Source organism: Vitis vinifera, chromosome 10, assembly GCF_030704535.1.
Source record: "Vitis vinifera cultivar Pinot Noir 40024 chromosome 10, ASM3070453v1".
NCBI lineage: Eukaryota > Viridiplantae > Streptophyta > Magnoliopsida > Vitales > Vitaceae > Vitis > Vitis vinifera.
Window position 1 is genome coordinate 6135472 of NC_081814.1, and position 25809 is coordinate 6161280.

Consider the following 25809-nt stretch of genomic DNA (forward strand, 5'->3'; position numbering starts at 1 on the left):
TACTCATAAGAAATAGAAACAGTTACAAATTTAAAAGGCACCAAACAGATGGAAAATTTATGATATTGGATTAGCTTTACCTGCCGGATTGTGAAAAAATTCCCCAATGACTTTGACATTTTCTCATTGTTGTTAGTGACATGCCCATTATGCATCCAGTAACTAACATTGCTTTCTTGGCAAGCTGCACAACTCTGGGCAATTTCATTTTCATGATGTGGAAATATCAAATCTATTCCACCACCATGAATATCAAATTTGAAGGTCAAATAATGTGCACTCATTGCACTGCACTCTATGTGCCATCCTGGTCTTCCAGGACCCCATGGGCTGTCCCAACTTGGCTCACCAGGCTTTGCAGCCTGCAAAATTGGAAATATTAGGCGCAAAAATGAGCATAAATATCAGGAAATTTGTGACAGTTTCTCACCTTCCACAATGCGAAGTCAGCTGGATTTCGCTTTCTTGAATCAACAGCAACACGTTCACCAGCTCTGTTATTTTCCAGCTTCCGCCCAGATAATCTGCCATAATTTGGGGATTTATCAACAGCAAAGTACACATCCCCATCAATTGTGTATGCACAATCATTGTTGATAATCTGCAGGGCACATCAACAGTCAAAAGGGGAAGAAAAAAAGGTAAGTTCAATACAATGGTCAACATATCATAACCAATGAACTTCACATGTTTATATTCGATACTCTTAGAATGCAAAAAGAAGTTAGAATTTTCATTTTCATGTCACTGTTGCCATTAATGAAAGATGTGACATTCCTAAAGATGTTATTACGAAAAGTCAAAACACAGCAATGTAAGGCACTATGGGTGTATATTTCTCCCTGACAAGTTTTTGAGTATGCAACTTCCACATAAAACAGACATTGGTCCTCACTGTTATGGGCTGCCTCAAATTTGTATTTTATAATAAGTAGTTACAATGCAGAATCTTTTTTCATTATTGGCATTTATATTGGATAAACGACATTGCTACACACATCAGCACATGAGAGAGAGAGAGAGAGAGAGGTAAATTTCTGTTACAAACTTCACGTGAAATAAAGCAAGAAGATAACCTGAGTTATCATATCCTTGATCTGGTCCATGTGATCAGAAACACGTGGCTGATGGGTAGGACTGAGGCAGTGGAGATCAGTCATGTCATCAAGATATTCCTGGCAAAAGTGGCTACTCAGAGTCAATGGATTCTCTCCAAGCTCATTTGCCCTCCGGATAATCTGCAGAATTTCAAACATTGGCAGCCACTAAGCATTTCAGGGACAAAGTCTATAGAAATCAACTGAGTATTACCCATGATTATTTCAATGGAGGTTGACAAAAAAATTTATAGAAGATGATAAGAATTGCAAAATATCAACTTTACATAGTTTTTGGTGTGAAGATACAAAAATTAAATCAAGTACTCTCATGTGTTCAGCAACTTCTGAACCATGATTTGGGTTAAGATTCAATCACTCAAAACTGATATTAATGTGCACAAGTTCAAAAAAGCTAAACCAGCACAAATTTGAAAAAACTATATCTACCATTAATTTCAACAGCAGATTAAGAACCTTAAATGAATATTATGCATGGGGATCACTCGGAAGGTGGGGTCAATCTTTGGAACTCAACAGTTTACAATTTTGAGATCATGTGCTGAAGCAACTACATGTTGACCAATATGTTTTGCCCTAGTTAGCCTTGGATGAAATTCTAATATGAAATCTTTCACCAGCCAAGTATTCAATAAATGATGTTCATTAAAACTATGCATAATCCTTGTTGAATAACTTATGTGGATTAGGGTCTTCAGTCTGAAGTGGCCGAAGGTGCAATTCAAATGAGAAAAGAGGAAAATGGTCTTAACTTTTGAGGGAAACACACACATAGTTGTTAAAAACTTACAGTATACGATATGATACAACAATACAATATATTTTTTTTAATGGAAATTGATACATTTCGCAATCTGCATATTTTTCTAAAAATTATCTTACAATATATAAATGATACACAATACAATATGTGGTACAACAATACATTAACTTTCAACTATTTTTCATTATTTTTTTATTTTTGGTGGGGAACAAAAGATGAGAATCATGAAAAGTTTATGTGTGTGTGCACGTGCACATGTTCACTTCACATATGTATAAACAATATATGTACATATGCATAGTTAGAATTTGGAACTAAAAATCAAATATAAAAATTTTAAAAGTTTAATTTTGTAGATTTTGTGATGAACATATACATTAAACTTATATATTGTTAACTTGAATTTTTCAAAACTCTAGCATTCAATATTTTCATATGGAATGATATAATTTAACCCTACTATCTTTTATGAAATTGGTTATATATCGTTTTATATTTCATGCTTCCAATATATGTAGACATGTACACATTTTTTCTATTTATTTTTTACCATATGAAAAAAAAAAAAAATTATGATACACCATGCAATACAATACATGACACAAAAATAGAAAAAAGATGCATGATACGTTTTACGAGTTAACAACTATGCATGCACACATACATATATATGGGTAATGGAAGAGTTGAAAGCCAAGTGCAGTTTGGATTTTGGGGTGGGATGTGAGAAAGACACAAACTAAATGAAGTTCTCAAAGAATTAGCCATGAGCAAAACATACTAAGTTGGCAATTTCACTCCTTAATACCATTAGTGTAAGACAAAATAAAAAATAAAAAATAGTAATTGTCTCCTTGTCTATTGTGTAAAGACAAGGGTCTTTTGAGAGTTGTTTTTTGCCTTTTTTTTGGTGTCTTGGGTGCTACCCTGGTTGGTTAGACAGACACTTATGTTGGCATGGTTCATTCGTGGCTAAAAAACCTAGGAAGGTTTGGAGAGCGAATCCCTTATGCTTATTTTGGACAGTTTGGAAGGTAAGGAATAGAATAGCCTTTGATGGGAAGGAGTTTTCAATTCAAAGTCTAAAATGCATTTTTGTTGGTCTTCCATGGTTGAGAACAAAGTTGTTTATAAATGATGTTCCTTTGACTCTTCATTTTTTTTCGATTGGTTGGGAACTTGTTGAGGGTGATGTTGTTTAAGTCATTCTTGTTTTGTAGCTTTGGCTTTTAGTGTAGCCTTTGTTGGCTGGTGTAAATGTTCTGTATAACGTGGGTCGCTCTTTTGGCGGCCCTTTCTAATATATTTATCTTCTTATCTATAAAAAATATAGTCTAAATCCAATAAGACTCAACCAAGTTGTGTCTACCTCACGAACTCGGCATCAAATTCCAACAACTTTTAGAGGTTGACAATGTGGTGTGAACATGTTGCTAAGAATGCATGGGCGAAGGACATGTTTTCCAGCAAGTAGGTTAGATTCCAACAATGGGTTTTGCTCTATTGGTTGAAATAAAGCTTATAGTGCAAGAAAAATGTGTATATGTGAGGAAGAAAAGGCCTTGTGTTATGTGATTGGATGTGCATTAGTGGCTCCCAATGACATCGTGTAATGATTTAGCTTAATGTAAATGTGAGCAACAAGTTTCATTTAAGCAAATAAGATGCATGCACCAATCACATTGAAATAACAATTCTGAATCATATGCTTCTAAATCATTATCACATTCATTATTGTTTCTTAGGGTATTTTTTTTTTTTTTTTTAATTAGAGTTTCTTAGGTTATGTTTGGTTCCCACAAAGTACTAATGAAAGAAAAAAAATACTAAAAGAATTGATTTTTTCATGTTTGGTTTCTCTATGAAAAATATGAAAGAAAATCAAATATAATTAAAATTAGTTTAAAATTTATATATTCTTAAATTTATTTAATCTTTACATAGAATAGGAAAAACACGTAAAATGAGTTTGGAGTAGCATATAAAAATAACTTATTGACTTTAAATCTATTCTTTATTTTCTTGCTTACTTTTCTTCTCTATTTTATTTCACTTGCATTTTCCCTCAAATTTTCCTAGAACCAAACATAGAAATGATGTTTCATGCTTTTAGGCTACATTTGCGCCCACTCAATCAAGCTTGACGCTAAGATGACTTATATACCTTCTATAGTAGAGTGAATGAGCTCAATTCTATTAAAAAATAAATATTAATGCTAGTGAGAATTTTGGAATTTGAAACTAATAAGTGAAAGACAACTCCAATATTTTTCTACAATAAAGAAGGCACCGGTTTTTTAACATTGAAGTACGATGCTTTCCTCCTTTCCAGTTTGAGCCAACCATTCAATTCAAAAGTTCTTATTGGTCTTATCTACAACCTCCATTTGACAGCCTTGGGTTAAAATATTGTCTTAGGCCCCATTTCGTGCCACTTTTGGATAGCTTCAAAGTTATTTCCAACTTTCAAATGTTCGATCACCCATTAAAGTGTTTTAAACTAAAAGAAATGGGACTAAAATGCTTTGGCAGAAATAAACAATTAGAGGTACCTACGTACACAAGAAGGGGGAGGGGTTAGTAGTTATCTACAATTTAGACAATCACTGAACTCCAACAATGTACAGTTTTCCATTTCCAAATAAGACTCAACACCTTCCCAAAGGGATTTAATTTTTTTTGTTTTTATTCCTTTAGCTTTTGTCTCAATACTCTTTACCATTAAAAATTTGATCAATTTGATCTCTCCACGTCTTCCAAGATGAACAAAGAGAAGTCAATTTCCAAACCTTCTTTTGCTACTTTTCTGACCTCCAAAACTTCCAGCCCGACAAAAGTTTTTTTAATCGAGAAAGGAAATATCCATTGCAACCTAAAAATTGCCAACAACACATCGACATCTATCTAGATTTGATGCAGTAAATTGGGATATGGCTGCCTGATGCTTCACTAGTTTTACAAAGATTTTACCTCTTAACCAACATCCACACCCTCTCCTCATAAGCATATATACAGTTAAGATTTTCTTAACATGGCCTCCCATGCACAAGAAAAAGGGTCCTCAAAGGGCACTGGAATCCCAGACTTCTTAAACAGGAAACAACCCCCTCTCCTTCGCATATAAGAAAGAATAAAGGGATTTGAACTAAAATATCCCTTTATTTTTCTCCTTCCAAAATAAAGAATTCTCCCCTACTGCTTCAACTCTCACAACATTTATAAGCTTTGAAAACTAACACACTTAGTCTATTTCCCAGTCATGGAAATGCATTCGAAAATGCAAGGGCCAATGGGCAACATCCATCTGTGTCCCACAGATCTGCCACTAATATTTTTGAAGTGGCTAGGCCAAACAATATGGGAAAAGTCTCTTTCAACAATGCTCCCCTACCTAGTTATCCAACCAGAATTTGGATTCCTATCATTCATGACCAAAAGGGAAGTTCCAAGGCTGAACTCGTCCCACCCCCTCCGAATTTCCTTCCATATTCCCACACCAATGGTCTCTCTCACCCCCTTAGTGCACCGTCGTCTATCCAACTCTCCGTACTTTTAGTATATGATTCTCCTCTTCAAGCTATTATGCTCATGAGCATATCTCCACAACCATTTGCCAAGCAGCATTTAATTCAAGGCTCCAACTTCCTAGTTCCCAATCCTCCACTTCTTTCCTCTGAATGATTTCCCCTACAAGAAATATATTAGAATCTTTTCCAGTTCAATCCTCACTTTTTAAGGAATTACATTTAAGACATAATGTAAGTAGGAAGACTCAAAAAGGTACTCTTGATAAGGGTTAATTCCCCAACATCCCATCCCCCCCTCAATTTGATATGTACCACTTTTTCCAACAGGTTAATCCCCTTCCAAATCCTCCCTCAACTGAATCTCACATAGCACAGGAACTACTAGACACTCCCAAGACAAACAAAGGTTTGTAGCAGGAAGACAACTTTGCGCGGGAATGCCACTAACCAATACTGAAAATCTCACTGTAGATACTCTAAATACATATATATATATAGATAGAGTTCCAATTCAAGAATATATATAGATATATTCTGAATTTAAAATTTTCTTCTGTACACTTGAAATGACAGCCTTTTCTCACAGTTTTCTTTCAAATAAGCACTCACTTAAAAACTACTAAAGTGCCAAAGGGGTTGAGCCAGGGTAGGATTGGGTTAGGCGCTTAGAATGCTTAGTCCAAAACAAGTATTGTGACTGAGAGGGGGAGAGGGGCCCCTACTAACTCCAAGATTGGAGGGTTTTTAATGTTGAGCTTCACTAATTCTACCATCCTTAGCCTTTGGCATGTATGGCAGCGATTCCTTCTCAAAAAAAGTTCAAAGGAAAAAGGCATCATGAAGTGTTAACTATTCTACTCTGTGAGCTTTGTTGATAAAATCTTCCCTATGGGTTGCAAGTACTATAGAATACAAGACTGAAACCAATCCAACCTCGTTTGTGTTTGTTTAGTTTGGTTCTTAGGTAAGTTAAGAATTAATAGAGGTTGGTTTAGTTATGGGTTGAGAAGTTGAGTAAAACAGACCACAGGGGTAAAACAATACTGTCTAAGAGCATAATATTAGGAAATAAGAAGGAAGAATAATAATTGTTTATCATGAAAATTCATTTTTATATTTGTTGTTTCAAAGTAAAGTACATTTTTTTTCTTTGTCTATACTTCAAGGTTGTACCATTTGGGGGCTTTCTTCTCTTATGTGTTAATTCCTAAGCAGGATACTTCAAATCACAAAACCAAAAGAGACCCCCCCAAGAAACCAAGCTAAACCTTTTTGTGGGTTGGGTTGGTTCTATTCCAACAGTCAATAGGTTAATCCCTGTTTATGAAATAGAAACCTGACCCTGGGTTGGGTACTTCTGTGTTGATGTGAAACAGTCCAACCTGAACCAGGTTGCAATCTGTTCTTCAGTCATCATCTCAATTAAAGAAAAATCTCTCTAATTCTCATGATGTCTGAGGAGAAGCAGAAGTTCCAATAATCAACTATTCATTCTTTACTCTTCTACATGGATGGTTTATAGCTAGGAACTAACTTAAGGAAGTTTCTCTTTTCAGCTGCAGCTATTTGAGCATTCCCTGTATTTGGGGCTTGTTGGTGATCTTTGTACAATATCATACCAATTGATTGCTCAGTTCTATAATGAGAATTGTAAATCCATACATAAAAGACAGAGACAGCAAGCTGATACATGTGCCCATCTAAGATAGTTTCGACCATGCAATGAGAATTAATAAATGATTCAGTTTGGAAGAATGATTTCATTCAACGTGAAGAAGGGAAGTTGGGTTTGTTTTGAGCTATCTTAGGATAGGTAGCAGTGTGCATGGGAGCGCAAGCCCTGCCGGTTGAGCCGTTTGTTAGGCTGTAAGAGGGTTGGGGTGACATCTCATAAGGTTTGTCAATCTGCTATTAGGCTTTAGATCAAAACCCTAAAATGAGTTCAATTTTAAGAACTATGTCTAGGAGATCCATTGATTCTCAAGATACTGTTGTAAACAGTGAAAAGATCAATTATCCTAAGATCTAAAATGATTTAGATGATTGGAAGTTACCCAAGGTGTCTAAACAAGAAAGGAACCTTTAAGTTTTTCATAGATTATACCATCAAAACCTCTGAAATGTCAGTCAGCTTAGAACAAGATGATCAAGTCATAAGACTCCTAGGTAACAAGTCCATTGAAAAACATAAGAAAGATGGCTATAATTTCATACACTTTGGTATGATTCAAGTAGCAACTAAGCCTTTGACAAGATTAGGTTTAAACACCTCTATTGTCATGTGTTTAAGGGATAATAGGCATCTCGAATATCGAGATTCTATTATAGGCGCAGTCCAAGCTGGACTAAATGATGGCCCAATTTATTTCCAATGTTTTCCTAACTTCATAGTTAGAATAAGAGATGCAAACATCTTAGATTCTGTTGTCCTGCATATTAAGACTCATGGCTTTAAGATCAAACCAGGAAACAGTCATGTTTCAATCATAACCAAGTTTGCCTATAAGAGCATGAACACAAGCGTTGGATCTGGGGCTCTTTGCACAAGTCCTAAGGGTGAGACCACTTACTTTCACTCAGATATGCTTGATAAGTCAGATTTCATCGTCCCCAAGAAGATCTTGTGGAAAGATGTTGAGTTTCCTGAAAACTGGCATTTTGCTAATGCCGTTCCAGCCATTGAACAAAGATCTGAAAGGATTGTTCAATATCTTGATGGAGGAAGAGATCTGATTTTCTCCAACTCTTTCAGACATTCTAGCAATCCTAGAGTTTCAGTTTATGAACCCTCTAAAGCTTCAAGCTCTTCTATCCCAGTTAGAACCACTAGGGAAGAGGAAGGTTCCAACTCAGGAAATCCTAAGAACATTAAGCTAATAGGTGTTAGAAGTCACACCAACATGGCTAGACCATTTTACATAGAGGAAAATGAGTCTACTCAGGAATCCCAACAGGATGAGTCCCCTGTTATGTCTCCTACCTATTCTCAGATGATTAACACTATAAGTCTTAGTGATGAGGACTTTGAGATTAACAAGGATCTCTTAAGAAAGGACTTCTATTTAGAAGTCAATAAGCAAAGAAATGATTGGTTCTTTAGCTTAATAGAAGTCCTTTCTTAAGAGATCCTTGTTGATCTCAAAGTCCTCATCACTTAGGCTTATAGTGTTAATCATCTAGGAATAGGTAAGAGACATAACAGGAGACTCATCCTGTTGGGATTCCTGAGTAGACTCATTTTCCTCTGTGTAAAATGGTCTAGCCACGTTGGTGTGACTTCTAACACCTGTTAGCTTAATGTTCTTAGGATTTCCTGAGCTAAAATCTTCCTCTTCCCTAGTGGTTCTAACTGGGATAGAAGAGCTTGAAGCTCTAGAGGGTTCATAAACTGAAACTCTAGGACTGCTGGAATGTCTGAAAGAGTTGGAGAAAATCAGATCTCCTCCTCCATCAGGATATTGAACAATCTGTTCAATCCTTTCAAATCTCTGTTCAATGGCTTGAATGACATTAGCAAAATGCCAGTTTTCAGGAAACTCAACATCTTTCCACAAGATCTTCTTGGGGACGATGAAATCTGACTTATCAAGCATATTTGAGTGAAAGTAAGTGGTCTCACCCTTAGGATTGGTGCAAAGAACCCCAGATCCAACGCTTGTGTTCATGCTCTTATAGGCAAACTTGGTTATGATTGAAACAAGACTGTTTCCTGGTTTGATCTTAAAGTCATGGGTCTTAATATGCAGAACAACAGAATCTAAGATGTCTGCATCTCTTATTCTAACTCTGAAGTTAGGAAAACACTGGAAATAAACTGGGCCATCATTTAATCCAGCTTGGACTGCGCCTATAATAGAATCTCGATATTCAAGATGCCTATTATCCCTTAAACACATGACAATAAAGGTGTTTAAATCTAATCTTGTCAAAGGCTTAGCTGCTACTTGAATCATACCAAAGTGTATGAAATTATAGCCATCTTTCTTATGCTTTTCAATGGACTTATTATCTAGGAGTCTTATGACTTGGTCGTCTTGTTCTAAGTTGACTGACATTTAAGAGGTTTTGATGGTATAATTTGTGAAAAACTTAAAGGTTCATTTCTTATAAATTTCTTGATTAGACACCTCGGGTAACTTCCAATCATCTAAATCATTTTGGATTTTAGGATAATTGATCTCTTCACTATTTACAACAGTATCTTGAGAATCAGTGGATCTCCTAGACATGGTTCTGAAAATTGAACTCATTTTAGGGTTTTGATCTAGAGCCTAATAGCAAATTGACAAACCTTATGAGATGTCACCCCAACCCTCTTACAACCTAACAAACGCCTATCCACGGCTAACAACGGCTCAACCGATAGGGCTCGCGCTCCCAGGCACACTGCTACCTATCCTAGGATAGCTCAAAACACCCAAAACAAACCCAACTTTCCTTCCCGTGGCTTTGATACCAACAACACCCAGGACAAGGTCATATGCAATGAAAACAGGAATTATGTCATGATTCAAAACAAAGTAAAGGGTTAGAAAATAAACAAGATAAATAACCAAATAAATTTAAAAAGAGAAGGAACCACAAACTTTTAATTCATAAATTTAAAACCATCCATGATAGGAGGTAAACTGGAAACATAAAACAAACTTGAAAATTTACATAGCTTAAAAACCATCCATCATAGGAGGTATATCATAAAACATAGATACATAAGGAGAAATATCTTACAATGGGAGGAAAGCTTTGAAGAAAGCTTGGGGCTTGAAAGGCTTACATGTTGAGAGAGAAAGAAGAAAGAAGGGAGAGCATAAGCTTGGGAGAGAAAATGAAAAATTCAAGATGCTTACAAATGAGGATCAAGCCTCCTTAAATAGCCAAAAAGAGGAGACAAAGCACTGTTTGTTTTTTGACTAACTGTCATGAATAGTAATCTCGTGGATGAATACTGAATAGTGAATAGTAAAAATCTCTTTTTACCAATGTTTTAAAAATCGGACCGGACCAGCCGGTTCAAGCGTCGACCGGTCACAATTCCGATCCGATCTCTTTATTGAACCGTTTAAGATTTAAACCGGCCACGAACCGCCGAAACCGGCGGTCAGACCGGTGACTCGGTCGAACCGGACGGTTCTAATCAAACCGAACGGTTCAATTTGAACCTCCATTTTAAAGGCTCCTTGCATAAAAAAGTTTTGGCAAATGCCCATTCTGGGCCTTGTCTCATCATGACAAAGTCCAAACCCCACTCAACCATATTATGGGCTTAGTCTTGAGCCCACCCAATAAGGCAATGCATTAGCCTTCAATGTGGATAGAATTTATGGGCACCCTTGGCATCCTCATTTCTCTTTGAATCCAATGTGAGATTCCTAACCAACCAAATCAATGAAAAAAATAATAACAAGTCCCCCAGCCAAGAGGAATTGAACCTTGGACCCCAGATTCGGAAGGCATCCAAGGCACCACTAGGCTACACAGCTTTTGTTAGTTAATATGCTAAACAAAATAATATATATTAGATTTTAAATTTTTTTTGTAATGTTAAATAAAAATAATATAATATTTTTAAAAATGATAAAATTAGTTTAAATTTTCATTTTTAATATATTCATATTTAAATATTTTACATATTTCATTTAACAAAATTAAAAATATTAATATGATTTAATTTGATAATATTATTGATTTTTAATTTATTCATATATATTTTAAAATTTTTATAATTATTTTTAATTTTAATAATATATAAATTATATATTTATGACGTCACCGGTTCAATAGCGGTTCGACCGCCGGTCCGACCAGTGAACCGTGAACCGGTAACTTTTCCGATTCGATCACCGGTCCGGTTCTGAAAACATTGCTTTTTACTATTGTACTTTAGACTTTTCCACCGAAAAACCCACTTTCGGCTGAGAAGACTGCTGACAGGCTGCTTTAGACTATGTAGTCACATGCTTGCTGTTTTTGGTGCTAAAACTGCAAAGCTGGAAAATATTCTTGTCGGTAGGAAGACATAAGGCTGATGATTACTTGGATCTTCTTATTGGAGGAAGGATGCCTTCACAGTCGTCACCATTGTCTGGAAGGTAGCTTGTTGAATCATCAGATTCTGCATAAGAATTTTCTTGGGAAAAACTTGAGCTTCCTTTTTCAAGGATTTTTTGGAAATCTTGAGGGGTCTTAGCTGCTGCAAGCATGGCTTGTAGCTATTGCTTTTTGAGGAGAAACTGAGACATATCATCATTGGCTGAGACTTGTGTGGGGTTCTTAAGGAAATATTGCTTAACTGCATCAATAGATGCATCGTTTTTCAAGGCGTCCAACCATTTAGTTTTAAAAGTCCTTCTCAGAGTTGGAAAGGCTGCTGATTGATCTGCAATGATAATATAGTCCCACTGGACTATCCAAGCAAGGCCAAATTTGCTGAAAAAGAATAGTAAAAAGGGAAAAGTTGAAAGTTCTCTGGGGATAACAAAAGAACTGCTAAATAGCTCAAAGTCATCCAGGATGGGTTTAAGAAGAATCTGAATAGTCGAACCAAAATAAGTCCACCAACTATGGAACCAAAATGGGAAAGAGGAAAATTGATTCTTAGATGGAAAATAGAATATCCATGAATGATGGAAGTCCCTATTCTGGATCAGAAAAGCATTGAACCATGTTCTCTGATAATTCCAATAATTAAAAAACCTTGGCTTTGATGGTTCAGAAAATTCCCTTGAAAGATTAGGATTTCCACCCCATTACTTAATAGTAAGAATTAATGTTTTCAGAACCGGACCGGTGATCGAACCGAAAAAGTTACCGGTTCATGGTTCACGGTTCACTGGTCGGACCGATGGTCGAACCAGTGATGTCATAAATATATAATTTATTTATTATTAAAATTAAAAATAATTATAATATTATCAAATTAAATCATATTAATATTTTTAATTTTATTAAATGGAATAAGTAAAATATTTAAATGTGAATATATTAAAAATGAAAATTTAAACTAATTTTATCATTTTTTAAAATATTATATTATTTTTATTTAATATTATAAAAAAATTTTAAATCCAATATATATTATTTTGTTTGGCATATTAGATAACAAAAGCTGTGTAGCTGAGTGGTGTCTTAGGATGGCTATAGACCTTGGGGTCCAAGGTTCAAATCCTCTTGGGTGGGACTTGTTATTTTTTTTTTCATTGATTAGGTTGGTTAGCAATCCCATATCGGATTCCAAGAGAAATGAGGATGCAAAGGATGCCTATAAAAGCTATCCACATTGAGGGCCAATGCATTACCTCATCTAGTGGGCTCAAAACTTAGCCCACAATATGATTGAGTGGGGTGTGAGCTTTGTCATTATGAGACAAGGCCCAGCATGGGCTTTTGCCAAAGCCTTTTATATAAGGGAGCCTTTAAAATGGTGGTTCACTAGAACTGTTCGGTTCAATTAGAACCGTCTGGTTCCACCGGGTCACCGGTCCGACCGCTGGTTTAGGCGGTTCGTGACCGGTTTGATCCTTAAACGGTTCAATAGGGCAAACCGGACCGGAATTGTGACCGGTCAACAATTGAACTGGTTGGACCGACCGGTCTGGTCCGGTTTTTAAAACATTGGTAAGAATCTTATAGATATGGCAGGTGGAGAATGCCAAGCCCATATTGCTGAATTTATCAACGTTATGCTTAATTTTAACAGAACCAATTTCTGTAAGGACTGCTTCATAAAACTCTCTTGTTTTTAAAAGATCACCATAGGGATAATGAAAATTTTCTTGAAAAGTTTTTGCAGCAATCTCTCAAGGGTTTTTAGAAAAAAAATTCTCTTTTAATAACCAAAAGAGGTTGATTTAAATCATTTTGCCAATATTTTGATTTTGTTGAAAGAGGTGTGGGGTTGGCAGCCACCACAATTTGCTTGTTTGAAAAAGAGGAGCTTGATGCTAATTCCTTTTGAGAGGAATTAGCCTTAGTGACTTGCTTGAAGGTCTGAGACCCTGAAATGGCTGGGTATTGGGTGACCTTGATTGGATTAGCTGGATCAGAATGATCATAGTACAAGGTCATCATCTTATTAGGCATAAGGTTAGAAGAATGAAGCCTTGCTTCTTCTTCTTCAACTTGTTGGCTCCATAGCATTTTATGGGGAGAAGGAGCCTGACTGGATTAGGTTTTTTGGTTAGGAGCTTGGGTATTCTTTTTAGGGGCCATGGTCTTGTGAACCCTGCAAATTCCACGAGTTGAGTGATTAGGAATGAAATTTTCTCCTTTAATAAACTTAATTTAAAAATTAGGGTTTAAAATAATCCAATCAGTTAAATTATACTTAAAAGCTATATACTTAATTGTTTTCTCAGATGTGAAAACAACTTTTAAAAATCCTTGGTTCAAAATATCAATTTGAAATTTTGAAATGTATAAAGGAATGCTTAAAATATCATTTATAATGAGATTATGAATGAATTGGCTACCTAATATCTTAGGTGGATCATCTATTCCAACAAGATTAATTTCTTAATCACAAGGAGTGATGTTTACAACAGGATTAGCAAATTCAAAAAGAATTTCCTTATCAAATAGCTTTGTTCTTATACCTTGGTTATCTACCCACAAGGGATAAATAGAGCTTAAGAAGGGTATTCCTTGGAGGGCTTTTTCCTTAAGATCCTTAACAAGGATAAAGGTTTGCTTAATATAGATGTCATGGTTACGGATATGAACATCTGTTAATTTATACTTAATGGCAAGGCTTTTGCCATTGGCTCCAAATAGAGACCGACTAGTCTCTTCATATAAAGGAATAAGTACAAGACCTTCTTAAAGGCAATTTTCAACTGCTCCTGAATCAATCAAAGCAATAATATCAAAGACAAATTTATCTTTGACTACTATAGTAAGGGAGACTTCCCACCTCTGGAAGATAACCTTACTCACAGTTTTAAAAAAAGTATTTGTCTCATTATCATTAACATGAGAAGATTCTGGAATATCCATAAGGTTTCCTTGGTTGACAATTCTATTGATTTGTTCTTGGAGATCAGAGAGACCTAAACCTATGAATTGTCTTAACTCCTTAATCTCCTTTCTATACTGCCTAACTTCATCATGAAGTTCCTTAATGCTAACTTCCTTGGGAGACTGCTGGTCAAACCTGTTTAAGATATCATTAAGGTTATAAGGATTTAAAATCTTCTTAGCTTCTGTCTTAACAACAGATTTCTTAAAAACTTCATAAAGATTTTGCTTAGTCTTTTCATCTTCAACTTTCCTTAAAGTATTTAGGATAAATTCCTGATCTTGGCTTATGACATTTATAGTTTTAGGACGGCAATTACAATTACCTTTAATACATTCTGCTTGGTCACTAGAAGATTGGCTAGAAACTTCACCACTACTATCTAGTTAATTAATATCATCTTCATTATCTGAATCAGTCCTTGATTCAGAATCTGTGGAGTTTAACATTACCTTACAAAGCATATATTTTAGGTCATCTGAGACAAGTTATTAATCTTTTGCTTAACTCTACAATCTTTTTTATAATGGCCAACTTTGCCACATTTAAAACAGATAATTGGTTTGACATCTAAAGGAGCTTCTACCTTTTTTTGGGCATCTTTGTTGACCCTTCTTTGGACGTGTCTTGACTGCTTAGTATCATTCATCCTATAGTTGTCATAGGTACCTCTCTTACTGTGGTAAAACTTATCTTTGCTAGGCCTCCTGCTTGGTTTTTGCATAGAGGGAGGCATAGTTTCCTTTTGGCTGAAACCAAATTGGCTACAGAATGATCCAAATTCATTCTTGTAGATTTTTTGTTCATTCTTCATTTGTTGCTTAAGCTTGAAGTCATTGCACAACTTAATCCCTTCAGCTGTGACAATGTTTATAATCTCACCATAGGTTAGCTTATCATAAGGGATTTGACCATTATACTATTCCCTTATCTTAATCCTAATTCTCTCAGAGAAAAGCTTGGGTAATCCTGAGATGAATTTTTCTTTCCAAAAAGACTGGTTACAATCTGATCTTAGCATGACTTTGGTTAGGAAGACTTTCTTATACCACCTAAAATCATGAAGCTTGGGACACTTAAGGTTGGTTAAGAGATCTGCAGTTTTATCCTTAATTTTTGCAGGATGTCCAATGAAGTGCTTGGATATTGAGTAGATTAGAGTAGCCACTGCATCCTCGATATCTTGGCCATCTTTGTCCTTAACAACGTCACTATTCTCATTAATCCTAGAGGCTTTTAGGATACTATTTCTATCATCAAAAGTGAGATAATTATCCCACCAACCCTTAAGCTAACCTGTAAACCCAGCAACAATGGCTTGAGCTACAGCATGATCTGGCAGTCTATTATTTAATTTATAGGTTGTACTTACCATAGTCATTTCTTGAAGCTTAGTGAGTATGTTATACTCGGTCATACCATCTATGTTCCATTCATAGATAGTACCACTAGTGTATGAGGTTTGAGTATACTGATTTCTTTCCTTAAACTGCATGTCAGGAAAAGTAGGTCTAGGATAGTAATTCCTAGTCTTAAAGGCTTCCAAATTGTTAATACTTTTTGAAATAGTTTGATTATGGGGTTCCTCAAACATCTTAATTAGTTCATCAGCTTCTTCTTTTGAACTAATATCACCTTTAACCCTATTGATCTTCTTATGAGGCTGGACAGTCAAAGGGGCAACAAGATTATCCTTAATCTTCTGGTTAATCCTATCAACAAAAGCCTGGTTAATTTGGGGATTTTCCTGGAATTCCTTAGAAAATTCAAAAGACTTAATTTTATCAGTGCTCTTAGAGTTATTAACACACTTATAGGGATAATCTGGACATTCCTCTTGTTTGAAGAGTTCAAACCAAATCCAAAACTTAATATTTTTCTTTTCTTGTCTTAAGTAGGCATAGAATTCTTCCTGGTAAATGGCTCTAATGACTTTAGGGATAGTGCTAAAGAACCAATCATTTCTTTACTTATTGACTTCAGAATAGAAGTCCTTTCTTAAGAGATCCTTGTTGATCTCAAAGTCTTCATCACTTAGGCTTATAGTGTTAATCATCTGAGAATAGGTAGGAGACATAATAAGGGACTCATCCTGTTGGGATTCCGGAGTAGACTCATTTTCCTCTGTGTAAAATGGTCTAGCCACGTTGGTGTAACTTCTAACACTTGTTAGCTTAATGTTCTTAGGATTTCCTAAGCTGGAACCTTCCTCTTCCCTAGTGGTTCTAACTGGGATAGAAGAGCTTGAAGCTCTAGAGGATTCATAAACTGAAACTCTAGGACTGCTGGAATGTTTGAAAGAGTTGGAGAAAATCAGATCTCCTCCTCCATTAGGATATTGAACAATTTGTTCAATCCTTTCAGATCTCTATTCAATGGCTGGAACGGCATTAGCAAAATGCCAATTTTCAAGAAACTCAACATCTTTCCACAAGATCTTCTTGGGAACGATGAAATCTGACTTATCAAGCATATTTGAGTGAAAGTAAGTGGTCTCACCCTTAGGATTGGTGCAAAGAACCCCAGATCCAACGCTTGTGTTCATGCTCTTATAGGCAAACTTGGTTATGATTGAAACAAGACTGTTTCCTGGTTTGATCTTAAAGTCATGGGTCTTAATATGCAGAACAACAGAATCTAAGATGTCTGCATCTCTTATTCTAACTCTGAAGTTAGGAAAACACTGGAAATAAACTGGGTCATCATTTAGTCCAGCTTGGATTGCGCCTATAATAGAATCTCGATATTCAAGATGCCTATTATCCCTTAAACACATGACAATAAAGGTGTTTAAACCTAATATTGTCAAAGGTTTAGCTGCTACTTGAATCATACCAAAGTGTATGAAATTATAGTCATCTTTCTTATGCTTTTCAATGGACTTGTTATCTAGGAGTCTTATGACTTGGTCGTTTTGTTCTAAGTTGACTGACATTTAAGAGGTTTTGATGGTATAATCTGTGAAAAACTTAAAGGTTCATTTCTTATAAATTTCTTGATTAGACACCTTAGGTAACTTCCAATCATCTAAATCATTTTGGATCTTAGGATAATTGATCTCTTCACTGTTTACAACAGTATCTTGAGAATCAGTGGATCTCCTAGACATGGTTCTAAAAATTGAACTCATTTTAGGGTTTTGATCTAGAGCCTAATAGCAGATTGACAAACCTTATGAGACGTCACCCCAACCCTCTTACAGCCTAACAAATGCCTATCCACGGCTAACGACAGCTCAACCGGCAGGGCTCGCGCTCCCAGGCACACTGCTACCTATCCTAGGATAGCTTAAAACACCCAAAACAAACCCAACTTCCCTTCCCATGGCTCTGATACCAACAACACACACACACACACACACACACACACATATATATATATATATATATATATATATATATATCCATCAAGGGAAAAAGAAAGGAAATCAGTAACAAGGATTCATAGGAGGACATGGCATTAGATAGAATGAGGGAGGGAAAATGAAGTAGCCAACCCAAGAAGTTAGAATTACAACTTTAGTGAGTTCAATTTCCTGTGAGTTTGTGTGTTTATGTGTGTGCATGTGCAACAATCATATCAAACTCCAAAAGCAAACAGTTTGAAGCTTTATACAATCCAGTAAAAGTTATAATATTAAACTAGATAGAAATGAACCTAAAGCAGGATTGGTAAGACATTGATGTAGATTTTTAACTACATTGAACACAATGCTTTCACTTTAAATTATGGTTGTTTCTAAAATTTTACTAAATCACATAAATATACAAAATTCTCCTAGAAAGTGGAAACATTGCTTCCTTGCTCTTCCATTAATAAGTGATGAAATACTCCAAAGGAACAATGTACAGATAAAATTTTAAATCTTGAGTTCAATATCAATATTTTAGTCCAGGTTGCAATGGTTCCAAACTACTCAATCTCTTGTCAACAATCAAAAAATTAATTCATTTTCATTTTTGGTAAGTTAGAAATTTCAATCAATATTAGCTCTAATTAAAAATAACGGTTTTCCATTTTTCTTTACCAAACACTAAGTAGTCAAAATCAAGGTTTACTTTTTCCTTTTTATTTATTTTTCCTGATATGCAAAAGAGCAATATATTAATAAGAGCCAAAAAATGGCTTACTTAAGTTGATGGTTGATAGGTCAAAAGACTACAATTTTGTAAGGCAGAATCCCAAACACTGAAATGTAGCAATATTTGAGATTTGGAACCATGGTCCTAAATCATTAAAGCATAGAGTAAAATAATATCTTAGATCAAAATTCTAACCTTGTCATCAACATCCGTAAAATTTCGCACATAAGTAACTTCATAGCCCAAGTGTTGTAGATATCTGAACATTTTCATGAAGAGAGCATGATTAGATTCTACAAATTATGCTTTACACCTGATTCAACATGAAAAAATCAATCAAAGAATTCCATCAGAACTTAAGTCATTTTTCTTAAGATTAATGCTACATAATCTGCTACACCGAAGTTACACTCCGGTTTGATAGAAAACATGTTATAAGGCATGCCAATGAATATGTCAAAGAGGAAATTTGGAAAATAAACCCTACACGGAAAACTCCTTTCAGATTTGAAAACATGTGGTTGAAAGTTGATGGATTCAAAGAGCTGATCAAAAATTGGTGGGAGGGCTATAGTGCTCAAGGTTCCTTCAGTCATATTTTGGTTGCTAAGTTAAAAGCTTTGAAGCAAGATCTTAAAGTTTGGAATAAGGACGTTTTTGGCAATGTCTCTACTTAGAAGCTAACTGCTTTGTCTCAATTGGGACAGTGGAATGCAAAAGAAAGGGAAAGGCCTCTCACTGAGGAAAAAAGGGAAGTGAGAAGAGGGGTGTTGGGGGTTTTTAAAAAGTGGGCAGATCTGGAGGAGATCTCTTGGAGACAAAAATCAAGAGAGTTTTGGCTAGAAGAGGGTGATAAAAACACCAATTTATTCCACAAAATGGTCAATGCTCGAAGAAGGAGACGTTATATGGCCAAAAGTAGGGTGAACAATGAACTGTTAACTGAGGAAGATGAGATTAAAGAGGGGGTGGCTAGCGCTTATCCCACGATCCTTTCCGAGTCGGGTGAGTGGAGATCGAGTATTGGGGAGAATGACTTTTAATTCTTTGTCAAGTGACGATGTCGAAGGCTTAAAGACCCTTTTCTTCAAGGAGGAGGCCTGATGTAGGACAACCCTAGGATGGTTGCCTACACTCAAAGGTAGGTGGGCTAGGGTTTTACTTTTAGGGTGTAAGGAGAGGAACAAAGAATAAATTTGATGGTAGAGAAAATTATAAGATAAGAAATAGAGAGAAAGAAGAAACAATGAAGAAAAAATGGAAAACCTTAGAGTCTCACTAAGGCCTTCTAGGAGTCTCACCTAGAAAAAAATCAATGGAGTCTCACCATTAAGGGTTGCAACCTTGCAATGAAAGAAAATATAATATTATTCATCAATTCATCCCTTTGATTTACATTGATTAGTCTATTTATAGGTTTCTCTAAGAAATTCAAAGTCTACTAGGACACTAATAACCTATTATGATTCTAATTCTAATTATAACATCCAAAGTCTACTAAGACTCTAATAACCTATCATGACTCAAATTCTAATTATATTATAACTTAACTAGCTAATCCTAATTAGACTCCAACAAAGATCAATCCTAATTTAATTCTAGGTAATACTAATCCTACTTTAATTACAACTAATACTAATTCCCTTTCTTAATATATATCTTGAATATTCATCCTCATCAAGGTTTTTGCTGGTTTATCTGATCTATGTGGGGATAAAGCACCTAGATCGGATGGTTTTACCATGGCCTTTTGGAAGTTTTGTTGCAATTTTGTGAAAAAGGAGGTGATGAGGTTTTTTGTAGAATTCCATGACGTAGGGTTTTTTGAGAGGAGTTTAAATGCCACATTTATAGTCTTAGTTCCTAAGGGGTGCAAAAGACTTAAAGGATTTTAGACCAATTAGCTTGGTAAGAGACCTCTACAAGCTCCTAGCAAAGGTCTTAGCCAATGGACTTAAAAAAGTGGTGGGTAAATTAGTTTCAAACTTTCAACATGCTTTGGTGGCAAGGAGACAAATATTGGATGCGGTTTTGATTGCAAATGAGACCATCGATTCTAGAATTAAAGGCAAGTTGAAAGAGGTTATTTGTAAGCTTGATATCGAAAAAGTGTATGATCATGTAAATTGGAACTTTGTTTTAGTATTATTGGAAAAAATGGGGTTTGGCTCCAAATGGATTGGTTGGATTCAGTGTTATCAAAGGCGAATGTCTGGGTTGCCTAGGCCATCAGGCCAAGTAGGAGAAATAAAAGTCACCTCTTGAAACCTAGGCAAGAGAACTTCAAAGAGGCAAAGCCTAGGCAATTGCCATGGGATAAGGCGCAAAGCATAGAGGTGATCGTCTTTGACCATAAGGTAAGATTAAACATACTTAGATTATAATTTCATTCAATCTAAAATTGGATTAAACGAAGTATAAGATGAAATATTATATTATCAATCATAGAGATAATAAGATGGAGGGCTATCAATCTAGTCTTTATGGAAGTGATGACAATTTTAATTTCAATTATGACAATGATGATGATGCCCAAAACTTCTTTAGAATGTTCAATCTCTTATTTTATTTTATTTTTTTGTTTTTTAGATGTCTGAAAAATTAAGATATGCATTTAGACATAATGGATATCTCTAAATAATATGATGTTTCTTATGAAGTGGGGTATAATATTTAACACTTTGAATAATTATTACTATTTTTCTAATTTTACAAGACATCATAAAGGATGAAAAATTAATAGTGTTGATTGTTGAAGACAACACTTATATTGGTTGAGTATCGAATAGCTAAATATATGCATATTTTTTATTGCCCTACTAAAGTCAAGTTATCGCCTTGTTTTTCGCCTTACGATAAAAGGAGTCTTATCGCCTTGACATCGCCTTTTGCTTTTAACAACACTGGTTGGATCAAATGGTGTATTTCCATAGTTCATTTCTCTTTTTGGTCAATGGATCCCATTCCAGGTTTTTCCAAAGTTCTAGAGGTTTGAAAAAAGGTGATCCTATGTCCCCTTATATATTCATCTTGACAATGGAGACTCTCCCGCATCCTCATCATGGCGAAGGAGGGGGGTTTTTTTTAAGGCTTCTCAATTAAGGGAAGAGAAGGCGCAGGAGTGGAGATCCCTCATCTTTTATGACGCTATTAGAGATGTTTAGGAGGATTTCAAGGATAAAACTAGTTTTAAGGTTGGTTCCGAGAACAAGGTGAAAGTTTGGAAGGACAAATAGTGTGAGGACACACCTTTGAGAGAGTCCTTTAAAAAATGATTAGGTGGTAGATGTTTGGGACAACTATAGCTGGAATCCTAGATTTGGGAGACAATTGCATGATTGAGAATTAGAAGAGGTAGAAGTCTTTTTTAGGAGGTTGTATGAGTACTCCATTATTGTGGATTCAAAAGATATTATGGTGCGGGGTGCGGCTAGCTACAAAGAACGGTAACTTCTCAGTTAAGTCATTTTACTCTTCTTTGGCATTCAGGAGGGTACAGATGTTTCCGTTTCGCATAATTTGGAGCTTGTGGGTACCATCGAAAATCAGTTTTTTTTTTTTTTTTTACGTTGGATCACCTTAAGAGGAAGAAGCAGTTGATAATATTCTCCTACATTGTTCGAAGGTGCAATTTTTTAGGCATTTGATTTTTGCTCTCTTTGGGGTTCAGTGGGTGTTGCATTCCATTATTAGGGGGGTTCTCTTGAGCTAGTGCAAGATTTTTGTTCGTAAAAAGAGAAAAAAAGCTTGGGAGGCTGCTCCTTTGTGTTTGTTTTGTACCGTTTGGTAGGAGAGAAATAGGAGAGTCATTGAAAATTGTGAAAACATGGATCTTGCGATTAGAAATTCCTTTTTGTACCTTCTTTGGGAGTGGGTTCTAGTAGAGTGGGGCTGGATCCATGTTGTTGGTAGACTTTGTGGATTGGCTTGGCACTATGTAAAGCGCAATTGCAGTTTTTTGTGTTTTCGAACTTTTTTTGGTTGTTAAGTCTCTTTATATACACCATGTATACCTTTTTCTATTAATACACTCTTTTTTACCTATCAAAAAGAACAAAAAAAAAAAGGTTCTTCCTGCATCACCACGAGATTAAAGCATCAATTACAAGAAGCCTGTAAGGGCTTGTTTGCCAACAGAATCAAAATTACTTTTTGAGAAATGTCTTCATTTGAAAGACAAGAACAACCTAACATGTTCCATTTTGCATCATATTCAATTATGAAACAATATTACAACATTTTCCAAAAAATGCCATTTTCAAAAAACACTTTCAAAAGTAGCTTTAAAAACCTTACAGCTACACAGGTTTTATTTATTTTTGTATTATTCTCAATTTTTTCCTGTTCTCAAGAACAACAAACATTTCTCGATTTCACAACAAAAGCAACCCTAAATAATTTTTGCCTCTAAAGATGATAAATTCAGAATTTTGAATTGTCACACATTTTCATCACACCAGATAAACCTCTTATTTTTACACTAAACCCGCACATGAAATTAACATAAAAATGAAATCTATATATATATATATATAGACATATAGATATATCTCTTTCCCAAGCTCCATACCGAAGCGAAAAGGATCTATTGCAGGAAAAAAAAAAATCAATCTTTGCAGGCTAAAATAAAATGAAATCAAACAACTTCAATGGTTGAGGAACAAAACAAACCGGTAGAGGACGTCAAAGGAGACGGCAGCGCGGCCATGGCCAAGATGGCTGAGGTCGTATGCAGTGACACCACAGACGTACATGGAGACTTTGCCATCAACAACGGGCTTCAAGATCTCCTTCTGCTGAGTCATGGTGTTGTACACTCTCAATTCCGTCATCTCCGCCATCGAAGATACTGCCAAGCTATCTCTCAAAGGTTTGAAGAAGAAACCCTAACCCTCTGAAACAATGGTGACTGGAGAAACAAAAACAATGCAGAAAAAATAGTGACTGGAAGAACAATGCAGAAGTTCTCTCTGTAGGTTTTCAGTGATACATGGATTTATACATAGAAATCGTCATGCCTTCGTTTAATAAAGCCTTTTCAGGTTGGATTTTTTGAGCTTTTGATATAAACACAGTAATACTCTTTTGATTATTGTACCAGCTAAGATATCTTTCCATGCACCAGTTTAGGTTATCCTAGTTCAGGATTATCATTGGGCCCTGTTTGTTTGATCTAGTTCCACTTTTCCAGTTTTGCTTATTTGACTTCAGTTTCAGTGGGGAACTTCTCCGTCTTAATTTAAATCATTTAATACATTTGATAAAATAAAATAACTTAAAATTAAAAATTAAAAATAAAAAAAATTAAAAAGAAAACTAAAAAATAATCAATTAAATAATTAACTTTTCTTGAATCTGATATCTCTTTCATTTCTCTGAGTTCTTACATAATCTCACAAGTGTTATTTGGATACAGATGTTGTTTTTTATCTTTAAAAATTAATAATATTGTAAAATTTAAATTTTTTTTTACAAAAAATGTAAATATTTATTTTAGAAATATAATAATTTTGAAAAATTATGACTCAAATTCTAAAATTTTAGATAGTAGCTTTAAAAAAATGTAATATAATTTTTTCTTTTTTTTAGAGTTCCTCTTTTTTTATAGGAGTTGTTACCCATTTCTGTTTTTAAACATAAAAGAGAATTACTCATTTGGTAGTGTTTTTTAAAAATTGTTTTTAAAATAGAGAACAAAAAACAGTTTTTTAGAATTTTTTAGAAACAAGAGTGTTTGACAAGATGTTTTAAAAGATAGTTTTTAAAAACAAAAAACAAAAAACTTGTTTGGATGAAAGAATTTGTATTGTTTTTAAAAACAATGTCTTATTTTTATTTTACAAAAATTTTATGAATTTAATTTATATTAATATGATGAAAATATTTTTTTTTTTATTCTAGTGAAACAAAAATTACTATAAGATGAAAATAATTTTAATATTCATTTTTAATACAAGTCAAATAAGTATTTCAATTAAATTTTTTTTCTATGGGCAAAATAAATAAATATTAAATTAAAAGTAGCTAGCAAAAAAACAATGGCAATAAGAGTTTGAATTTTTCAGTCCAATTGAATGGGGTCCATGGTTTTCAGTATCGTATTCTTCTATGCCTCACATAAAATCATCACCCAGTATCAGTAAGAGATAATCTTGTATCATCATTTCTAAAAAACAATGGCAATATCAAATATATTAAATAAACCCATGCATGTAAAGCTAATGCACCCACCAAGAAAGCCAATAGTGATCCACATCAGAAAGTGATGTAGCCATGTGACTGCTTGATATGGACTATGGGGTCTTATGGTAAGAGTCAAGTGAATTTTCCATGTATGAAAAATTCTACATATCAAAGAAAAATCACAAATGGAGAATGCTTCTCCTTACTCCACTTTTTAAATAGGATAAAGTGCAATAAGACCATTATGGTCATTTTTAGTATTTGAAATGAAAGAAAATGAAGTGGCCATAAAAAAGGTAGAAGTAGAAGAATTACATCATGAAAATCTTCTTACATAACTTTTCTCATTATAAAGTGGACAATAGTCAAATTAATTATTTAATTTTCTTAAAAGGACCAATGAAATCTATTAATCAATTTTAAAATTGTGTACCAGTACCAATACCATTGAGAACAGAGGCACAAATTATGAATTTAAGCAAACACAGATAGATTTAAGGTTCTAAATTTTCACCTTTTACAATGCAGAATTTCCAATATTACTTCAAAATATCACTATTTCATTTCCAGTTAAACAAATAATAAAACTTAAACCCAAAACAGAGGAAAAACCTTTAAGGTATAGTATTAGAATTTCCAGAGAAATTGTGATAAAATTTTAAGTTTCATTGAAGTAAAAATGTCAGGTTATAAGATCGAAACTAAGATCCCTGGCTTGAACATATAGATGGATGATGAAAGCATTCAAATTCTTATCAAAACTCTCTCCATGTCATCTTAAAATATACTGACCAACAACAGTACAAACAGAGCACAACTGAAGAGAGGGTGTTTTTTTCTTTCTTTTTTTTTTTTTTTTTTTTCCATTTTTATCATTCTTGTAATTTCTAATCTTTTTCCATTTTTCTTTTGATGGGTTTGAATTCTTAATTATTTTAACATGATGCTGGAGTTGGTGGTGAATGGCTTTGGACTCTGTTTTTTTGTATGAGAAAGGGAGTTCATATAGGCAGACAAATGAGAGAGGTGATGAAGTGGGTTTTATTGGCAGGGATAGTGACTGTACAGAACTGAAGAAAAGGGGCCTTTGCTTAGTTCCTTTGTCTATGATAGTGGACTATCT

General features: G+C 34.7%; 1 protein-coding gene across 1 annotated transcript in view; it reads right to left on the minus strand.

Moving 5' to 3' along the window:
* Positions 1 to 25809, minus strand: part of LOC100251639 (cysteine--tRNA ligase 2, cytoplasmic) — a 29997-nt gene that overhangs the window by 1722 nt on the left and 2466 nt on the right. The window contains exons 2-6 of the mRNA XM_002262961.5: positions 23175 to 23412; positions 18699 to 18762; positions 1077 to 1238; positions 431 to 601; positions 81 to 362 (exon numbers count right to left, since the gene is read on the minus strand). Coding sequence (XP_002262997.2) covers positions 81 to 362; positions 431 to 601; positions 1077 to 1238; positions 18699 to 18762; positions 23175 to 23344 — 849 coding nt within the window. The 5' untranslated portion in view covers positions 23345 to 23412. The remainder of the gene's footprint in view (positions 1 to 80; positions 363 to 430; positions 602 to 1076; positions 1239 to 18698; positions 18763 to 23174; positions 23413 to 25809) is intronic.